Below are 18,455 nucleotides of genomic sequence, written 5' to 3' on the forward strand. Positions count from 1 at the left end.
AGGCAGGCAGAGAGGAGGCAGGCATCCGTCCCCCCGGTTGGTGCTGCATCCGTGGTTGCACAGTTGAACCCTGCACACGCTGCAGAGCTGGGTATATCATGCTTGGAGAACGCTGTGTGCACAGTATGTGTTACAGTACACAGTGAAATGGATCTCAGTGCCGCTGCATTATTGATGAGATACATTGTGATGTCAGCCCGGGCGGAAGGAGCAAAAGCAGAATGACTGTTAGCGGCGTATTATGGCACGTGATCATTTAAGCAGGCAGCACAGAGGTGAAATTAATTGCCACCCATTGCTTCAAGCCCATGTTCACTCACACAGTATTCCTATATGCACTTGTCTATTGAAATCAGTCAAATCCATACAGAGACGGGGCGTCCTGTCTCATGGATGAGCCTCTCATGTTAGCAGTGCTTGTGCAATGAAGGTGAACCAATGGTGAATTTCAATTATAATATTATTAAATTAAATGTGCAGTGAAATGACTGCACTGCAACCAAAGGAAATTAAAAAATAATATACATATACTGGTTGTTTTTTGTAACAGTAAATATAATTTAGTTTAATCTAATCCAAGCATCCAAAAAAAAAATGAAAGTGAAATCTTCACTTTTTTTTTTATTAAACAGTGGTAAATGTTCTGCATCTGAATTAGATGCTATACCTGAGGCCAAGTGTGTGAACAATGGGTTCCTGGCTAAACACACTCAGTGTTACACTGAATTTAAATGAAGTTTGTCAGCTCCATCTCCAGGTGAGATTAGAGAGAGAGAGACATAGAGATACAGAGAGAGAGAGAGAGAGAGAGAGAGAGAGCATACGTCACAGCTGAGGGAAAACGAAAGGTGAACCTAAAAATGAAATATTCCCTCCAGAGGATTACAGCGAAATATGAACCAGTGAATTTTCTAGTTGACGCATGTTCCAGTTTGATGACGTCCAATAACGTGTGTTCACTACTTCTTTTTTTTCTCAAAAAAGGGAAACTATAATATTAAATTTTATTTTATTTGAAAAATTCGATTTGATGTTAGTGATTGCTTTGCAATACCAAATAATTAACCCACAGGCGTATGTTGTCTTTGCTTAATATTAATTTTTTGTTTGTTTGTTACAAACTCTCCACACGCTGACTAAGATTGCAGCTGATTATTTCACTTATGTATGTGAACTAAAATATGCATCGTGTATGGTTATAAATGTAAACGTTTAAAACCCCTTAAGTCCACTCCAATGCTTAAACGAGGAGCTGAAAAACGACTTAACAAAATGAAATGTAGTGAATTGTATCACTTGAACGAAAAAGTAAACCTTTGGCCTGTTTTTCAACCTTGTTTTCCATTTAGAAAACGATTAACATCAAACGTTAACTCCTTTCTGAGGTGCAGGCCATGTATGGATCCATCTTCAATGTGCGCGCGTGTGTGCGTTAGAGAGAGAGAGACACACACATAGAGAGGATGAGGGAGAGAGAGAGAGAGGGCCATCTGCATATACAGCAGAGGGATATTTAAATGTGTTGTGTTTTAATTGACGCTCCAAGTAGGAGAAGAAGTGTAAGCTCAGAAACGAGGAACAGCCCCCATCTACCGGCAGCGTCTCCTCTCCTTTCCTCTCCTCTGCCTCCTCCTGCTCCTCCTCCTCCTCCTCCTCCTCCCTGCACAACAGTGCGCACAGTCCGGAGCTGCTGCTGCTGCTGCTGCTGCTGCACCGGGATCTGCATCTCAGGTAAGAACACTTCTTCTGCTCTTTCTGTGTCTTTTTATATTATAGTGGTAAAAGAACATTAATAATGCAGATTAGTTAGTGTGTTAACAAAGAACAGCGGAAGAGAGAGAGAGTGGAGTAATGGGCCACAGCTCTGATGTCTGCATGATAAACACAGTAAGATTCTGCAGAATAAACCATTTATCACTCGCTCTAATTTGTAAATACTTTTTATTTAGTTGTATTTTTTAAAAATGATTTAATTTTTGTATGTATTAATGCGGTACAAAGTGGATGCCTGGATCATTTAAAGCGTTTTACGGGGGAATGTGAGACGAAAAGGACGCTTTCAGACACACACAAAAATAGATTTAATTGTACATGTTTAAGGGGAAAAACGACGTATTATAAATACAGTTAACATTCAAGTAATACTAATAATTCACCAGCATCGCTAACCTTGAATTCTAGAGCCAATAATTCTATTTAAACGAAAAATGAAAGAATACTTGCCTATTATTTAAAAAAATAACCTCATTGTTTAACAAAATATGCGTTGTTATAGCGTTTTAGAATACATTGGCGTTTTATTGTCACCCTTTTTGGTGTCAACATACATTTGAATTGTAGTTTTACACTTTCAAATAATACAAAACTGATGATTAATATTAATATCATTATTACGTGTTATTAAAATAAACAACATGTCCCCTCAGTCTCGTGTTGAGCACTGACACATGGTTACACCCACTTCACTCAAATAAAAAGTCCCTGCTTGAGGCGGCGGGTCAAAAAAATAATAAATAAATCCACATTAAGAGGAAGGAATATGTGTGCACGTGCACACGGCGTCATGTGTGTAAAAGAAACGCTGCATTTAAAGGTGAAATGTCACACACAGAGCTGAGCTGATCACTCCCCTCATGGTGTCTTTGTCCAGGTGAAATCGAATCCTCGTGTCCTTTTGGTAGTTCTCTCTTTTCTTGTCCTTTTCTTTTCCTTTTCCTTTTCTCTTTCCTTGTCTCTTTCCTTGTTAAAGTCTCTTTAGCAGCCGCTCGGAGGCTGAGACACTGACAGAGCTGCAAATTAACGCTGCGCTTTTCAGAGCAGCTGCAGGTCCAGTGCGTCCACCATGGATCTACACACACACACACACACACACACACACACACACGCGCGCGCGGCCAGAGCCTTGTCTCACAGCCTATAGCTATCAAGGGGCCTCCAATTAAAGACAGCACAACTTCATGGAGGAGGACGAGGAGAGAGGAGTGGAGGTGTAGGTGGAGGGGACACATGATAATGTAACACGTCTTGAGATGAAGTAATAAAGCATCCACACCTGCATCCACCACCATGCCCACACACACACACACACACACCTCCTTCTCCCTCCACCCAAGTGCCAGTAAATCTATTAATGGGACCAAAGAGTCACAGAATCGTCTTGTATCTATTGTTTCAGAGAGAGAAAAGGAGCATCAGTCATCGACCCCACACACACTGTATATTATACACATGTGTGTGTTGGTGTGTGTGTGTGTGTGTGTGTGAGACCTGGAGCTTCCTCGAGGTGTGTGTTTTAATTTGCTGTCACCACATTTGGCCTCAGTCCGCTTCTCTCTCTCTCTGTTTTTATTTTATTTATTTATTTGTCTGCGTTTTCACGCGCCCTTTAAAAGTGACACATGTCTTTAGTGTGGATATATGCATATGCCTCGCAACGTGGATGATGTGAGGGGAAAATATACACATATATAGATAGATCCTTCTATAAATCACTGTGCACATGAGAAAATAAAACAAGTATATATCAGTTATTATGGTCACAACAACAAGCCTCTTGCAAGTAAACCAAGGTTTATTTTAAGGCCTAATTCAAGATTCAAGAGTGAAGATAACAAGGGCCACGAACGAGCCAGAGGAGAGAATTCAGCGATATTTTGCACAGAATAGACCAGATTATATTTGGTCTGGAAAAGAGAGAGAGAGAAATAAACCCATGTTAAATTAAATTAAATCAAAATCTGTTATCAATACATCCAATATGGGCCACAATAAACAACCAATATCTTATTTGGTTTTATTTATTTATTCATCTTTCTTTTAAAAAAAATATTCAACTCAATTCTATAAAGACATCGTTATTTTGTTCCTATCACACACACACACGATTGGAAGCAACCCCTATAATCACAATAATATAATGATAACATAAATAATCAACTCAAGCATTAATTTTCTTTAGAAATATAATACACCTTATTTTAATTATAAGATGTATGATTATTATTTTAGACCTGTTAAATGACTGATTTTATTATTATTATTGTTTTGCATTTTTACATAATAATGTGACTCCATCATCATCCTCGCCTCTAAATGTAGGAATAAAACAATGATGAGAAAATGTCAGTGTTCCATAAAGTGTTGGGTCCTTCACAAGCAGCAAGAGTCCGCGAGATTTTGAGGGAAGAGTGACAGCTCTTTGTTGGTGAATAGGAATCAGTGGAGAGAGAGAGAGAGAGAGAGAGAGAGAGAGAGAGAGAGAGAGAGAGAGGAGGGGGAGAGTGAGACGGAAAGGGAGAGAGAGAGAGGGGGAACTCCTCCTACCAAATTATTCAGACTGGGCAGGCTCTGCTCCCTTCACAAATAGGACACGGTTCTCAAATGCAGGCAGTCCCAGTCTGACCTCCAAACACCGAGGAAGCCCAAACTGGGAAAACCGGGATAAAGAGAGAGAAAGAGAGAGAGAGCATCAGAAACAACAACAACAAGAGAAAAACTCTGTGTCATTATTTTTGGCGTGTGTTCACATTGTGGCCCCCTCCCCTCCTCCCTCCTCCTCCCTCCCCACCACTGACTCCACTTCCACACCGGTTTTGTCGCCTGATTTGGACTATATTCTTTTTTTTTCTTCTACTTCTTCTTCTTCTTCTCTTTCTGGAGGAAGAGGAGGAGAGGCATTGACGCGAAGAAGGGGCAAAAAAGCTGGTGCGAGCTGCACACATCACCCCCAACAACAACAACTCCTGTCCCACCCATGTTGTAGCTTCTTCGTGTTTCTTCTGCTTGCACTGTGGAGAGGAGGTGATTTTTTTTTTTTGGATTTTTTTTAAAACAATCTCCTGGGCTGCTGTGTGTGTGTGTGTGGTTGTGTGTGCGCGCGTGTGTGTGTGTCTCAGAGCCACTGTGGACGCGCAGTGAGCGCGCGGCGCAGCGCTGCATTCTACAGTATATGGAAGTTGTGGGCTGCAAGACAGAGGCAGGCAGTTGCACGTTGCGTCCAGGACCGGGAGCCATGCTTTTCCACGGGATCTCCGGGGATCACATCCAAGGCATCATGGAGGAGATGGAGAGACGCTCGAAGAGCGAGTCTCGTCTGGCGAAGGGACTGCAGCTCAACGGGAGGGAGTCGGTAAGTGTCTGCGTGTGTGTGTGTGTGTGTGTGTGTGTGTCCGTCTATCTGTGTGTCTGTGTCCCAACTTTTGTTCAAAAGTCGTTTTTAATCCGCGCTGCTGCGTAAAACTGCGCCTGTGCCGCCGCTAATCTGCCAGATCTCGTGGTTGTGGAGAAAGTACGAGCGAGCAGGGAGCAGGATTTCACTTAAAATATAAACATTGAGAGGAAACATTCATCCAAAACACCTAAAATAAATTGCATTTTTTTATTGAAGTTTGCTCCAGTTTAGTGATGAAGACATTAAATCATAACTGCTGTGTAAATGTATGTGAAACATCCAAAAATGTTGATTACCATTAATTGTCTAGATAAACTATAATTATATTGTTAAAAAATACGTAAAAAGGCTATTATTATTAGTATTAATATTATTATTATTATTATTACTGTTGTTAGTGAAATACATGTCAGATCAAAACACGACAGAGACAGTTTTTCCGGTGTGTAGTTTCTACTCTAAATGTATCTTATATCTTATGAAATAAGGAGAAAACAAACGAATATGATGAGGATTTTTTTGTTTTTGTTCACGTTATCAAACATCATCATTAACTAGTTTCATTTAAAAGACAGATTAAAGTCTAAAAGTGCAGTATATATTATTATTATCATCATTATTTTTATTGTTATTATGTATAACATTTTATGTTAGTGTTTATTCGTCCACTGTGGCCTCCACCGCGCGATTTAAAGTATGTTCATGTCTTTATTTATTATTAAAGGAAAGTTGTTTTTATTTGATTTTTAACATAATGCACATTTCAGTGACTGTGCAAGAGAGAAGTTTCCATGAGCTCAGTCTTCTCTCTCCCTCTCTCCCCGTGTGTGTGTGTGTGCGCGCCCGCCCTGCAGACGATGCCTTCAATGAGTCCGGAGAAACCGGCTCTGTGCGCCGGCTGTGGTGGGAAGATCTCGGACAGATATTACCTACTAGCCGTGGACAAACAGTGGCACCTGCGCTGCCTCAAATGCTGTGAATGTAAACTGGCGCTGGAGTCCGAGCTCACGTGTTTTGCCAAGGACGGAAGTATCTACTGCAAAGAGGATTATTACAGGTAAGAAAAAATCAGGTGAACCAATTTTAAACAAGGGAAATAATGCACCCCGCGCGCACACAGTGGCCAATACATGTATTTATTTATTTATTTTTTAATTCATCTTTAAGTCTTTAATAAAAAACTAATGTGCAGGACCTGTCACGAGTGATTCAACAGGCTGTGACTGTTCATCTGAATTATGTTGAAGCCTTTTGGTCCAATTAAAGGCCTCATTCTTTGTTGTTGTTTTTTTCTAAAACAAAATCACATCCCTCTCCAGGGGCGCTGCGCGTGCTGGTAATTGTAGAATGATCAGAAACTGTATTTTTTATTTTTTTGTATTGCTTTAAGATGCAATGGTTTCTCCATGAGTCACTCTCCCAGAAACCAAGAAAAAGCCTGAGCTCTCACACACACACACACACACACACGCGCGCACACACCGCTGCACATTCCTGTTGTTTTCCATTTAAAAGAGGCCAACCTTTACTGGCTTTTGTCAGGGCCCAGCACGCCACGAGAGTAACTGCTCAGAAATGTTTTGTGGGTCAGATGTTATCCCATTATTTTAACAAAGCCTACATTTATGGACCTATAGCCACGCGCGCACACACACGGGAGTGCCGTTTATGAAGCACAGCAGTGTAGGAAATGTTATTAGTGCGTGCTCACGTGCAGCCTTGTATGTGCAACTGTTATTAAACTAAGATATCGTGCCGGATGCTTTGCCACAGAAGATAAACACACATGTGTCACACGCACACGTGTCTTGTTTGTCACGTGCCAAAAACTCGCGGTAAAAGTGGTTTGTCTGTTCCAGAAGGTTCTCCGTGCAGAGGTGCGCGCGCTGCCACCTCGGGATTTCGGCCTCGGAGATGGTGATGCGAGCGCGCGACTCCGTGTACCACCTGAGCTGCTTCACGTGCACCACCTGCAACAAGACGCTGACCACGGGGGACCACTTCGGCATGAAGGACAGCCTCGTGTACTGTCGCCTCCACTTCGAGACGCTCGTGCAGGGACCAGAGTATCATCCCCAGCTCAACTTCGCCGAGCTCGCGGCCAAAGGCGGCGGCGGCCTCGCGCTGCCGTACTTCAACGGCACCGGCACCGCGCAGAAGGGAAGGCCGCGCAAGAGGAAGAGCCCGGCCATGGGCATAGACATCCCGAGCTACAACACAGGTGCGTCACACACTCGCACAGCGTCACCCATACATGCACACCAGTCACCCATACATGCACAGAGATTAAATATGAAATATGAAATAACTACTTTCTAACTCATTTATTCAAATGAATAGAACTGAATAAAGACTATAGCTCTAAAATACCAAACTAACTCTAAACAGACTAAAAACTGAAACGAATCAAATAAAATAGTGATGATTTCTGTCTCCTGCAGTTAATAATGAGGGATGAGGTTCAACAGAGTTCACTGCCTCATTCAAATATGCTGGTTTTTTTTTTTTTTTTAAAGAAAAGAAAAGAAAAAGCTACAGAAAGTATTTTATAGTTTTAGATGTGATGGCTGTGTATCCTCTCTCTCTCTCCAATACAGAACAGACAAGAGCCCAAGGGCTGAGATAAGTCATTTTATCACTTTTATTTAGTTTATGTACAATATTATTGTAATAACAACACTGACAGTGTTAAATGTGGCAATGTTAGTCATGCACGTGTTGCAAAAACAATCCCTTTTCATGTAAATGTGCCGCTACAGTTTCCACCGTAATCTCACCACGACCTCTGAAATACAACTTCCATTAATCAACCAGTTTTGTATTAATTATTCAGCCAGTTTATGTAGCCACAGGTTAAATACTTAAGTTGTTTTTTTCCACTCAGATTTAAGGAAATCTGCTTCAGGAATTATTAAGGTTAAGTCAAAATCAACCAATCATTAGATTAATAAATAATAATTTTTTTTCGCCCTTTGCAAAAACAATAAACATAGTCTTAAATCCAGGTCGGTACCTGTGTCTGAAATAAATGCACGTGTCCTTAAAGGTCGTGCTTGTGCGTGCGTGCGTGCGCGTGCCATCATGGGTTCATTGATCCGCAGCTTTCTCTTTTACGGTTTGTGAACGTTTCGCTGCTTCACGCTGCGACGTGTGATTTTACAGGGGAGCGAGTAATCGAAGTTTGACCTCGTCCACAGTTTGTTCGTGGACTTCTACACACAGAATGTGTGTGTGTGTGTGTGAACGCACGCACTGACGCATGCAGGCCGTTCAAAGTCGTTTGGATGAAGCTGCTGTTAAATGTGGATTTTTTTTTGAATATTGTGAGTGTATTAAAGCCTCCTCCTCCTCCTCCTGCTGCTGCTGTGTCCCCGTTTTGTTGTCGCTTTCTGCGAATTAGCGCGCGGCTGAGAGAGTTTGTCATTGTGCGCCAAGTTTCCTGTGTCCGCGCTGAATAGGGAGGAATAAGGGTAATCTGCGCGTTAATTGTTCTTCGCTAATTGGAGGTGACGTTGGAATCCCTGGCCTCCTTCGCGGCGGTCAGCGCGGTTCTCAGGCTGCAGAGGCTCAGCAGCAGCAGCAGCAGCAGAGGGGCCTGCTGCAGGGAGAGAGAGAGACAGACAGAGAGAGAGAGACACACACACCAACAACATTGTCCAACCACACACACGCTCATAGTGACTGTTATTATTGCTGTTATTCCTCCACACTCACATAATTGTTCAAATGCTATGAAATACAGTGGCGTGCACAGATATTTCAGGGGCAAAATGCCCCAAAAAAAAATCATTTATTTCAACACAAATACACCCTTGCAAATGTTAAATATGTTTTCGTAATTTTTGTAAACACAGGTTAAATACAATGTGTGTCCATCATACACTCTTTTAATTGAGAATATGTGCATTTACATATATGTGTGTCTTTTTTATGTGATAAGGGGGCAAAATGTGCACATTCATGATGACCACTGCATGAGGTTATTGTGAGGTTGACCGTAGTGAAACCTCAACACTGTGTTAAAATGTGTACGGCGGAAAAAAATAAAATAAAGGTATAAATTACAACTGAAGAACAGCCCTGTTGTTATGGAGACAGACAAAATACAGTCCCTGTGAACTCATTATCAAGCAGCACAGACACAGTTAAAGTCCCACTGGGAATATTATAATGTCCACATGGGACTCTTCAATTGAATAGAATGAAGTAGAATACAATACTTGTTCTTTTTCATGTTAAAGATGCTTTAATAAGGGAAACTTAATTAGCCAAATAGTGCAATATTTGCATATATATGCACTCATTTACACATATCTTAAATGTTTTAAATGAATTATATACTGAATTTTTAATTATACATTTAAAAAAAGGGAAATGATTCAGGGTAAATCAGGAAGTAAAAACATAGTCTTGTTGCTTTTTGGTCCCGCTTTGTTGTTCCTGTGTTAACACGTCGCTCTGCAGATCAGGAGAATCACGTTCATGACAAATAGGATGAGGTTTTGTTTCTGCTTTAGCGAGCACATTCATGTTTGTTCTCACCAGGGAGAGAGAGAGAGAGAGTGTGTGTGTGTGTGTGTGTGTGTGTGTGGCTCCACTGAGGATTCCACTCCACTCTGAAAACTTTGCTCTTGTTTGGATATAGAGACCCCTAGTGGGTAATAATATCAAGTGAAACAGGATCCAGTGAAGGCTGCAGCAGCAGCAGAGTGTGGAGATAGACGCGTCCACGACAGTGGTGTTCATGATCTTTCAGAGGAGGAAACACAACATCTTTATGCCACACACATGCACAGTTTATTTACTCTGTAGTTGTTTTTTTTTGTTTTAAATCTGTCACTTTATAAAACTGTATGTGGGACAATTGCTCTCACTGTATCTTAAGATGAGCGAGAAAATCAGTTTCTTGGATACAAGGTGACACGATATGACAGATTTTACTTCACATAAATACAAAATGATATGGAATTTATTAGTTCATAAAGTCAACTTTGTTACAGTCACATGCAAGTATTTATTGCACAAATAGATTTTTCACTTGCAGTAGCACCATCTTAGAAGATCTAAATAAAAATAAGTTTTAGTATATTTTGTCACATGGTCTGTTGCTCTGCTTTAATTACAAACTTTAATACATTTTAATCCAGTAGATCCATTTATTTTTATAAACTAATCTATTGACAAATGAGGCCTTTTCGAACTCGTCTTTTCAAAAACGAGCAGAAATGTAGTTAAAATATACATTTTGCTTTGAAAGAAATATCTCACTTTATGTTCAGAACAACACTGATTTGTTATATTTGAGGTCAATCAGTTCATCCAATTATACATATACATATACATATATATATATATATATATATATATGAGTACAATTCCACATTGATACATAATCATTTATCAGGTCACTTGGTTCCGTTGATATGCTGTGTTTTATTCCATGTTTCCTTTTTTATGCAAAGCTTGACCACATAGTATAGGTTTTATACATCTGAAAACCCTTCCATGACCAATTGTATATTAGAAGTAATTGTATTTATTGATTGATATCAGAGTGGTTAGCTTTATAATTCAAATTAAAATTTAATCAGGAAACAAGTGAAACAACAGTGACTGTGTTGTGTGATGCCGGACTTTGACCCACTCTCTTGTCCCGGTCTCCTCTCTCCTCAGGCTGTAACGAGAACGACACGGATCACCTGGACCGGGACCAGCAGTCGTACGCTCCGACACAGAAGACCAAACGCATGCGGACCTCCTTCAAACACCATCAGCTGCGGACAATGAAATCCTACTTTGCCATCAACCACAACCCAGATGCCAAGGACTTAAAGCAGCTGGCGCAGAAAACGGGCCTCACTAAGAGAGTTCTACAGGTAAGCAGCGCGCTCTTCTTACAACTTACTGATCTCATCCACTCATATCTGTGTCTGCATCCCCCCCACCCCTCCCCCCACCTCACTCCTGCTCCATAACCCTCTCATCTCTCACTTATAGTCACCTTTTATTGTTTTTCTTTATTGTTTGATTGGTCCATTTAGTCTTTAGATGTATATCCAGGGGGTTTTATCCGATTTCTTTTTTTTTTTGTGTACATTTTGAAATCTAAGTTATTCTCTATGTTAATATTAATAATATCGAGAGTGCACATGTCGTTTTTAATCTGAGGAGAACAGAAGGAGATCTTATTTTTTTTGCTATTGAGAGCCGCTAACTTATTCTGCCCCTAGAGAAAAATTGCCATATTTAACATTTAATATTCTACATGTTGAGATGAAGGATGAGAGCGACTTGATACAGTTGTGATTACTTGACATGTCCACTACTGTACACATGATTCAATCCTATTCAAACACAAAGCAGTAAAAGCCACATTGGGATTGGTTTGCAGGTTTGGTTCCAAAACGCAAGAGCCAAATTCAGAAGGAACGTTTTGCGACAGGAGAATGGAGGTGTTGATAAGGCTGATGGCACCTCACTCCCTCCGCCCTCGTCCGACAGTGGGGCCCTGACCCCCCCCTCCAGCGCAGCCACACTAACAGACCTGACAAACCCCTCTATCACTGTAGTGACCTCCGTCACCTCTAGTTTGGACAGCCATGATTCGGGGAGCCCTTCACAAACTACCTTGACAAACCTTTTCTAACAATCTATCTCTAGATTGATTCTAGACTGATTTTTTTTTGCCCTGGTTTTTTTTTTTTATTTCTTTGCTTCTTTATAATTTTATTTTGTCATTTTATTTTTTAAGTGACACCTTTAAAAAAAACAAAACAACCAGAGACAGCTCCTTGGAACAGAAATTGCTGTACTGTGTACACACACACACATACACACACAAACAGAAATACAACAAGAGCAAGAGCAGCAGCGGTGGCCACATTAAAACACAAGGAAGTCATGTGTAGCGTTTGGAAAACGGCACGGCAGACTTAAAGTATGAGGAAATTTGGACATTCTTTTGAAGATGGAGGCACTCGATTAATTTGACGTGTATTTCACAGTTCATTGGAGGGGGGGAGAAACTAAACTTGAAGCTTGTCTGGGGGGAAAATAGTTTAACTTGATTTGTACATTTGTATTTGAATTTTAAAAAAAGAACTAGCCCTTTCTAATTTATGCTTAATCAGTAATAATCTGAATATCTTGCCCTCAGAAACCTGTATATGTATGCACTGTGTTCGCAAAAACGTCCAATTTTAAAGATCTGTTCTTTCTGTTTTGGAATAATTTGGGAAATAAACTTGTAGAATGTTCTGTATGATGGATAAAACTCCAGAAAACAGGCTTTAATTATCTACCGAATGTGCGGTCTTTGAGGCAGAATGGAGGATGGGACGGAATCAGACACTGGGTTATTATTTTCACATGCAGAGGGGCTACATGTAGAGCGTCACGCTAAAAAAGCCACACACACACACACACACAAACACACATTTCCAGTCCCATAATCTGTACAGTGGTAACTGTCCAACGTGTAACGCAGTCACAGTGAAAGGATTTAGATTTGGAGAGAGTAGCAGTTACTGGGCGCTGTAACGCGGATAAACATATCCACAGAACCACAGCTAGACTCCGTTGCACAGTGACAATAACCTGCCCAGTGAAAAGTGCATTATTGTTTTTATCATGTTGCTCAGGGTAACAATGTGATTTGGTTTAGTTTTTTTAAATAAAAAAAGAAAAGGGAAAGCAGTAGGGGGGAAATGTTGCAGACTAGATTGGAGGAGTTTTCAGATGACCTCAGATAGGTGGAGTCGTGTACGAGGCAGCCAGTGGGGAAATCACTGTCCATGTGTTCTCAGTTTTTCTTTTTGGACCATATTTATACTTTAATTTACTTTATTCTTTAATGACACTTGCCACTGAACAGACCAAAAAAATACACACACCCCACGTTTCGTCTGGCTGAGCGATAGAAAGGAAGCAAAAAAATCGTCAAACGGGGGAGGGGTTTTTCATTGTGAGCGTCACGGTTTGTTCTCTTGTAGAACAAAGTGGTTCTCTAAAGTCCGCTCGCTTTTGGAGCGGACGCCTAACTCAGTTCTACGATGTGCCTTACGCTATAACTTGGGAGAGAGTTTGTGATATTCAGGATATTATGTGTTCTTTGTTAAACTGATTCACATCCTTTCGACGCCTCACTAGTTTTGTACTGTTTTGCATCTTATTTCCGAAGATCTTTTTAATGGTGTATCCTGTTAAACAAGAAGGGGCGGGGAGGGGCGGTTGGGTTGAGGGAGGGGGCAGCGATGTCATAGAAAGCATTTGTGCACTCTTTCAGATATAGTTGGGTAATCCAAGAACCTTATATATTGATCTTCGTGTTAATAGTTGAGTACAGTAAGTGTTCTATCAAGATTGTCCATGTTTCCCTGTTTTCTTGATAAAGATGGTGTATAGAAACTATTTCCCCTTAAATATTTATGGACCAAACGGTTGTTATATATCTTATTAAATTTGTGTGAATAAAAAAATACTTTGCTTTAAATGGGTTTTATTTTTCATTACACTCGCCATTTTTCTTTGTGTTCTTTCTCTCGAGTACAGTTTTGCCGTCTCTTCTGTTTATTTGTTTGTTTACCACATCAACAAATGAGACAACATTCAGTGATTGATGACCAGCTAAACGTCCTCATTTCTTTTCTCTTTTTTTTTGGCTTTCATTTTTTCCTTTTAATTTCTATTTCCTATTCTTTTTTTCTTTTTCTTTTTTTTAATGATGTTTATGGTTTTTAACGTAATGCCCCATGGATTTGCATCTAAACCCTGCAGTCAAAACGATGAAATTGCTTTTTAATGCATGAACATGGCTTTAAAAATTCAGATCAAAGGAATGCTGCAAAGCACATATTGATATATATATATATATATAGTATATATTTATGCATTACATATTGGTAAAACTAAAAATGAAGTAAGAGTACATGCAGACCCCGTAAAGCCAGGTTGCTCTGTAGTTAATATATTCTTACTCTATCATTTCTTTCAGGGAGAACAAATCTTGGGGCATTACAGCCATACATCCCGACGTTTGAAAATTCCCTAAAGTATTAAGAGAAGGGGAAAACTTTGATGGGAATTCATCACCATTGAAGACAAAGACAATATTAGGATAAGACGATAATAGCCTATTGAGAACAAATAAGCAACCACCGTAAAAAAAGAAAAATGTTTCAGGTGACGATTTTTGTCATCTGAGCAAAAACAATGAGTTTGTCCTAAATGTTTGAGTCCATCAACGGAGGAGAACCCACCATGTGTGACCTTTATAATATCAATGTGAACTGTATTTGGAATGCACAAAATTACATTAAACAAAGTATTGTAACGTAGTTTAAAAAAAAAAGAAAGAAGAAGAAGAAGAAACAGCTCACAGAAAGAGACAGGATGTGATTAAAAGACAGCAGGCATCCACATGACAGGAGCGTGAAACAGTGACGTATGGCTGTTTCTGAAAATAACACACACACACACACACACACACACGAAGAAAGAAAGAAAAAAAAATCCCTACATATGTAAGCACAATATATACATGAACACACACACACGCTGCCCTCATGCACCCGCTTGCTAAATAGAAGTTTTCTTTTGTCGCGAGTGTCATTTCATGAACACACGGCCTCCTTGAGACTCGGCAGCAGGATGTGATGCCCATCATCACACGTGATGAGTGTATGAAGGAAGGGGACTGCAGAGCTGGAGCTTTGCCATCTGGCTGAGACCGAGGCAAGGAAGTGGAGAGAGGAAAAAAAAAAAACAACAACGAGAAAACAACAAAAAAAAACAAACTAACTAAACTAAACTAAACAAACAAACAAAGCAGATAAACAAGAGGTTCTTATTTTGCATGCGCCTCATCATCTTTGTTATTCACATTTTACTTGAGATGTGTATCATTTCCCTTTGATTCACTGTATGATTCATTGTCAGCTGCGAAATAAAGCGTATTAAAATAATGTTCCCTGATGCCCATATACAGTACAGGAGTACCTCACTGTGGGGAAAAAACACAAACAAAAAAAAACTAATGTCATTTTAAGGACACTGACGTTGCTGCTACCAAGTTATTGTAGAGGAGTTTACATGGACATATACAGTGTTTTACACAGTTATCAGACCATCACCCAGAGCCACAGCTGCCCTAAATTAACAATATTGGTCATTTTTAGATGTTTCTGTGATGGTTAATACACCAGTATGTTGAAGCTCTTTAACTGAAAATGATATTTTTAATGCTAAAGTATAATTATTATGCTTATCCATGAATTTTCAAATGTACTGTTTTGCAAAAAAAAAGTTATTATTTCTTGTTTAAGATGTCAAATTATAGTTATTTACTCTTAGTTTTAGTGGTTGAATGTTATGCTTGACTCAAATTTGGGTAGGAAAAGGTGAATTATTTGCCAAATAAATAATAAATAACAGGTTTTTTTTGAAAGATCTTTTCGTTTTTAAGACAGGTGGTCTAATAAATGTGTTAAGCACTACCATATAAATTTAAAATCTTAGTTGTAAAATGTCACCTATAAACTGTGACGCAGGCAAGTACACAATGGGCGCACAGTTTTTAAACACAATGTACAGTCTCATTACTTAGTGTATGTGCTATGTGTATGATGTAAGGGTGGTATGCTGTGGAAAGAGAAGAAAAAAAGCAAAGGAAAAAGAGAGGGGATAGGGGGAGGAGGAGGAGGAGGGGAGTCTGAAGCCACATGGGGACCAGTAAACAGGCTGGTGTTGAATTCCAACAATGTGGGAAACAGCAAACACTTCAGTCAGTCCAAGAGGAAACCTCAGTGGCTGCGGTGCCGTGGCACTGTGGCAGGCGGCAGGGCTGCGTTCCCCGGGTCTGATGGCGGGCGGCTTTGACACCACACAGCTACAGGAAGCCGGGGCTGGAGAAGAAACACAAACAAACACAGCCAGCGCCGCTCACTTCTGGAGCTGCCGGTGGATTGGAAATTCTGGACATCATCGTGGCCCTGGTGTTGACAGGAATTTCAGGAGTTTGCTGATGGCGACTGGAATGCATCCTATCACAACATTAGAGAATGTGTTTCTTTTCGTAAGCAAATTTTTTGCTCGCCAGTGGGAGTCATTCGCCCCATTCCAGGTATTTCCAAAGTGATATTAAACGAAATGAAGGATGTGGAAAATACAGAGAGCTGACGGCTGATCCCCTGTGACTCTATTGCATGCAAGACTTTGAGCATGAACGTGTATCTCTGCATGGTCAGTGAATGACTGTGAGCGCCGAGTTCTTATTCTGACTTTGCATTGATTGTAGTACGTGACCAGGTCATATAATAGGAAAAGCCGCACTGCTCCCTTTGCTGTTAAAGGTCCAGTGTGTAGAAATGAGTGAGTATCTCTTTGCAGGTCTGTCTATAACCTGTGTAAATAAAGGTGAAATAATAAAAACATATTTGTGAAAGTGCAGCTTGTAATAAATCGGGGGAACTATGGTGACCTTCGCCAATCAGAAAGCATGTCGTTTCTTCTTTCGGTGTAGCAAACTAAGCACACCCTCTGTCTAGTTTGTCCATCCGGGCCGCCGTAGAGATATGGTGGCTCAAAATGGCAGCCTCTGGAAAACAAGGCCTTTGCCTAAAGTACATAAAAAGGGCTTTTTTTCTAAGGCTTTGAAAAGGAAATGACCTTTATTTTAAGGTGATTATGCACATACACAAACATACTCATGAGTAGTACATTCAGTTTCTGCTCGTAAATACTCCTCCTACTGCTAAATATTAGACACAAGACCTTTATGCGACTGTGGTTACTGTGACGCTGCATAAACAGTTAAGACAGTGCTGCGTGTTTGTTGTCACTCGAGCAGATTAGTTCGTAAAAACCTCAACAATCCTAAGTGTCACACAAGTGTGTTTTGTCATTCTGGGTTACTTTTTTTGTGTTTAATTCAAGATCTTTAGATGTTTTTACTTCTTGGCTGGTGAAAAGCTCTATATAAATAAAGGAGTCATACATTTAGTTGCACAAAAAGAGATTTACGATATGCCAGTTTCTCAGGGTCAGGTTTTTACAATCCCACTCAAAGTTGTGACATTTGCTGCGGAGGTTTTGCTGTTTGCTCAGATCTGCCTCAAAAACACATGTTTCCCGTAAAGGTCAAACGAGACACACCGACTAAGTGCTTCACTCTGCCTGTCATAACAAAAAGTGAAAAAACTCGTCACTTGCTGACCTGCAGATGCTGCTTCATGTCAGCGACAGAAAGGTGCTCAGCAAAGCCTTCAAATCCTTGTCACCCGGCGGGCGTCACAGTCTCTACATGACACGTTTGGACGGAGGCTGGTGAGCACAGTCCCAGTGTGCACATGGTTTCAACACAATCAGAGAAGTATAAGGTCATTTTGACACCTGTAATTGGGTCACATGCATGGAGTTTGCATGTTCTCCCCATGTGTGTGTGTGTGTGTGTGTGTGGGTTTTCTCCAGTTTCCTCCCACAGTCCAAACACATGCAGAGGTTAATTGGACACCGTAGGTGTGTGTGTGTGTGTGTGTGTGTGAATGGTTTGTCTCTATGTGTTTGTTGCCCTGTGGTGGACTGGTGACCCATCCAGGGTGTACCACCCCCACCTTTTTGCCTTATGACAACTAGGATTGGCACCAGCGGACCGTCATGTGGAGGATACAGCGGTAGACGATGGATGGATGGATGAACACCTGTGATTCACAACACCATTGAAGGTGAGTTTCCTTATGGGTGTTCAGCACAAACTCTGTCTTGTATAAAGTACCTAAAAGGCTATTAGGTGGTAAGTACTGTATCTTACCAGAAAATGACTTTGGATGAAGTTGAAGTCAATTTTAAAAAATATGACTTAAGTAAAAGTCTTAAAGTATGTGACATTTACTGTACTTAAGTATCAAAAAGTAATTTTCTGATGTAAAATGGACTTAAGTGTTAAAAGTAAAAGGGTTAAAAAAGTGAGGAGATAGGATTGAGTAGTAGGGCGAGTTGTCTTTCAACTGGAAGGTTGTGGATTCAATTCCTGGCTCTGCTAGTCTTATTTGTGTCCTTGAGCAAGACGGCTAATGTGTGAATTGGTGAATGGCAAAACTATAGCTCATCGAGACTAGAAAAGCTCTATATAAATACAGACCATTATCAACTCTTCTTCCTCTGATTTTATTTGGTAGTATCGAGTAACAAAGATAGATCGAGGAAGTAAATATAAGAGTTGCTCGAAATAAAAATTAAGTGAAGTACAGATATGTGAATTTGGTACTTAAATACAGTAACATTACAACAC

At 40.3% G+C, this 18,455-nt stretch overlaps 1 protein-coding gene across 4 annotated transcripts; it reads left to right on the top strand.

Moving 5' to 3' along the window:
- Positions 1-1,708: 1,708 nt before the first annotated feature.
- lhx9 (LIM homeobox 9) lies at positions 1,709-15,132 on the top strand. Of its 4 annotated transcripts, none has more exons than XM_044043959.1 (6): positions 1,709-1,731; positions 4,896-5,128; positions 6,025-6,227; positions 7,030-7,391; positions 10,844-11,046; positions 11,562-12,843. In XM_044043959.1, exons 2-6 carry the CDS (start codon positions 4,949-4,951, stop codon positions 11,814-11,816), a joined length of 1,203 nt encoding a protein of 400 aa, XP_043899894.1. In that variant the 5' UTR covers positions 1,709-1,731; positions 4,896-4,948; the 3' UTR covers positions 11,817-12,843. The 4 variants fall into 4 exon arrangements, with proteins under 4 accessions (XP_043899894.1, XP_043899893.1, XP_043899896.1 ...); XM_044043958.1 differs by having other exon boundaries at positions 1,716-1,731; positions 4,660-5,128; XM_044043961.1 differs by lacking the exons at positions 1,709-1,731; positions 11,562-12,843 and adding an exon at positions 14,163-15,132 and having other exon boundaries at positions 4,266-5,128.
- Positions 15,133-18,455: the final 3,323 nt, after the last annotated feature.

The sequence above is a fragment of the Solea senegalensis genome, linkage group LG14, assembly GCF_019176455.1.
Source record: "Solea senegalensis isolate Sse05_10M linkage group LG14, IFAPA_SoseM_1, whole genome shotgun sequence".
NCBI classification, from domain to species: Eukaryota; Metazoa; Chordata; class Actinopteri; order Pleuronectiformes; family Soleidae; genus Solea; species Solea senegalensis.

Excerpts from the sequence above, each read along its gene's own strand:
- lhx9 (XM_044043959.1), top strand. The coding sequence starts at position 4,949 with ATGGAAGTTGTGGGCTGCAAGACAGAGGCAGGCAGTTGCACGTTGCGT. Across the intron at positions 7,392-10,843 it reads CATCCCGAGCTACAACACAG|GCTGTAACGAGAACGACACG; the intron begins GTGCGTCACACA and ends CTCTCTCCTCAG. Across the intron at positions 11,047-11,561 it reads TCACTAAGAGAGTTCTACAG|GTTTGGTTCCAAAACGCAAG; the intron begins GTAAGCAGCGCG and ends ATTGGTTTGCAG.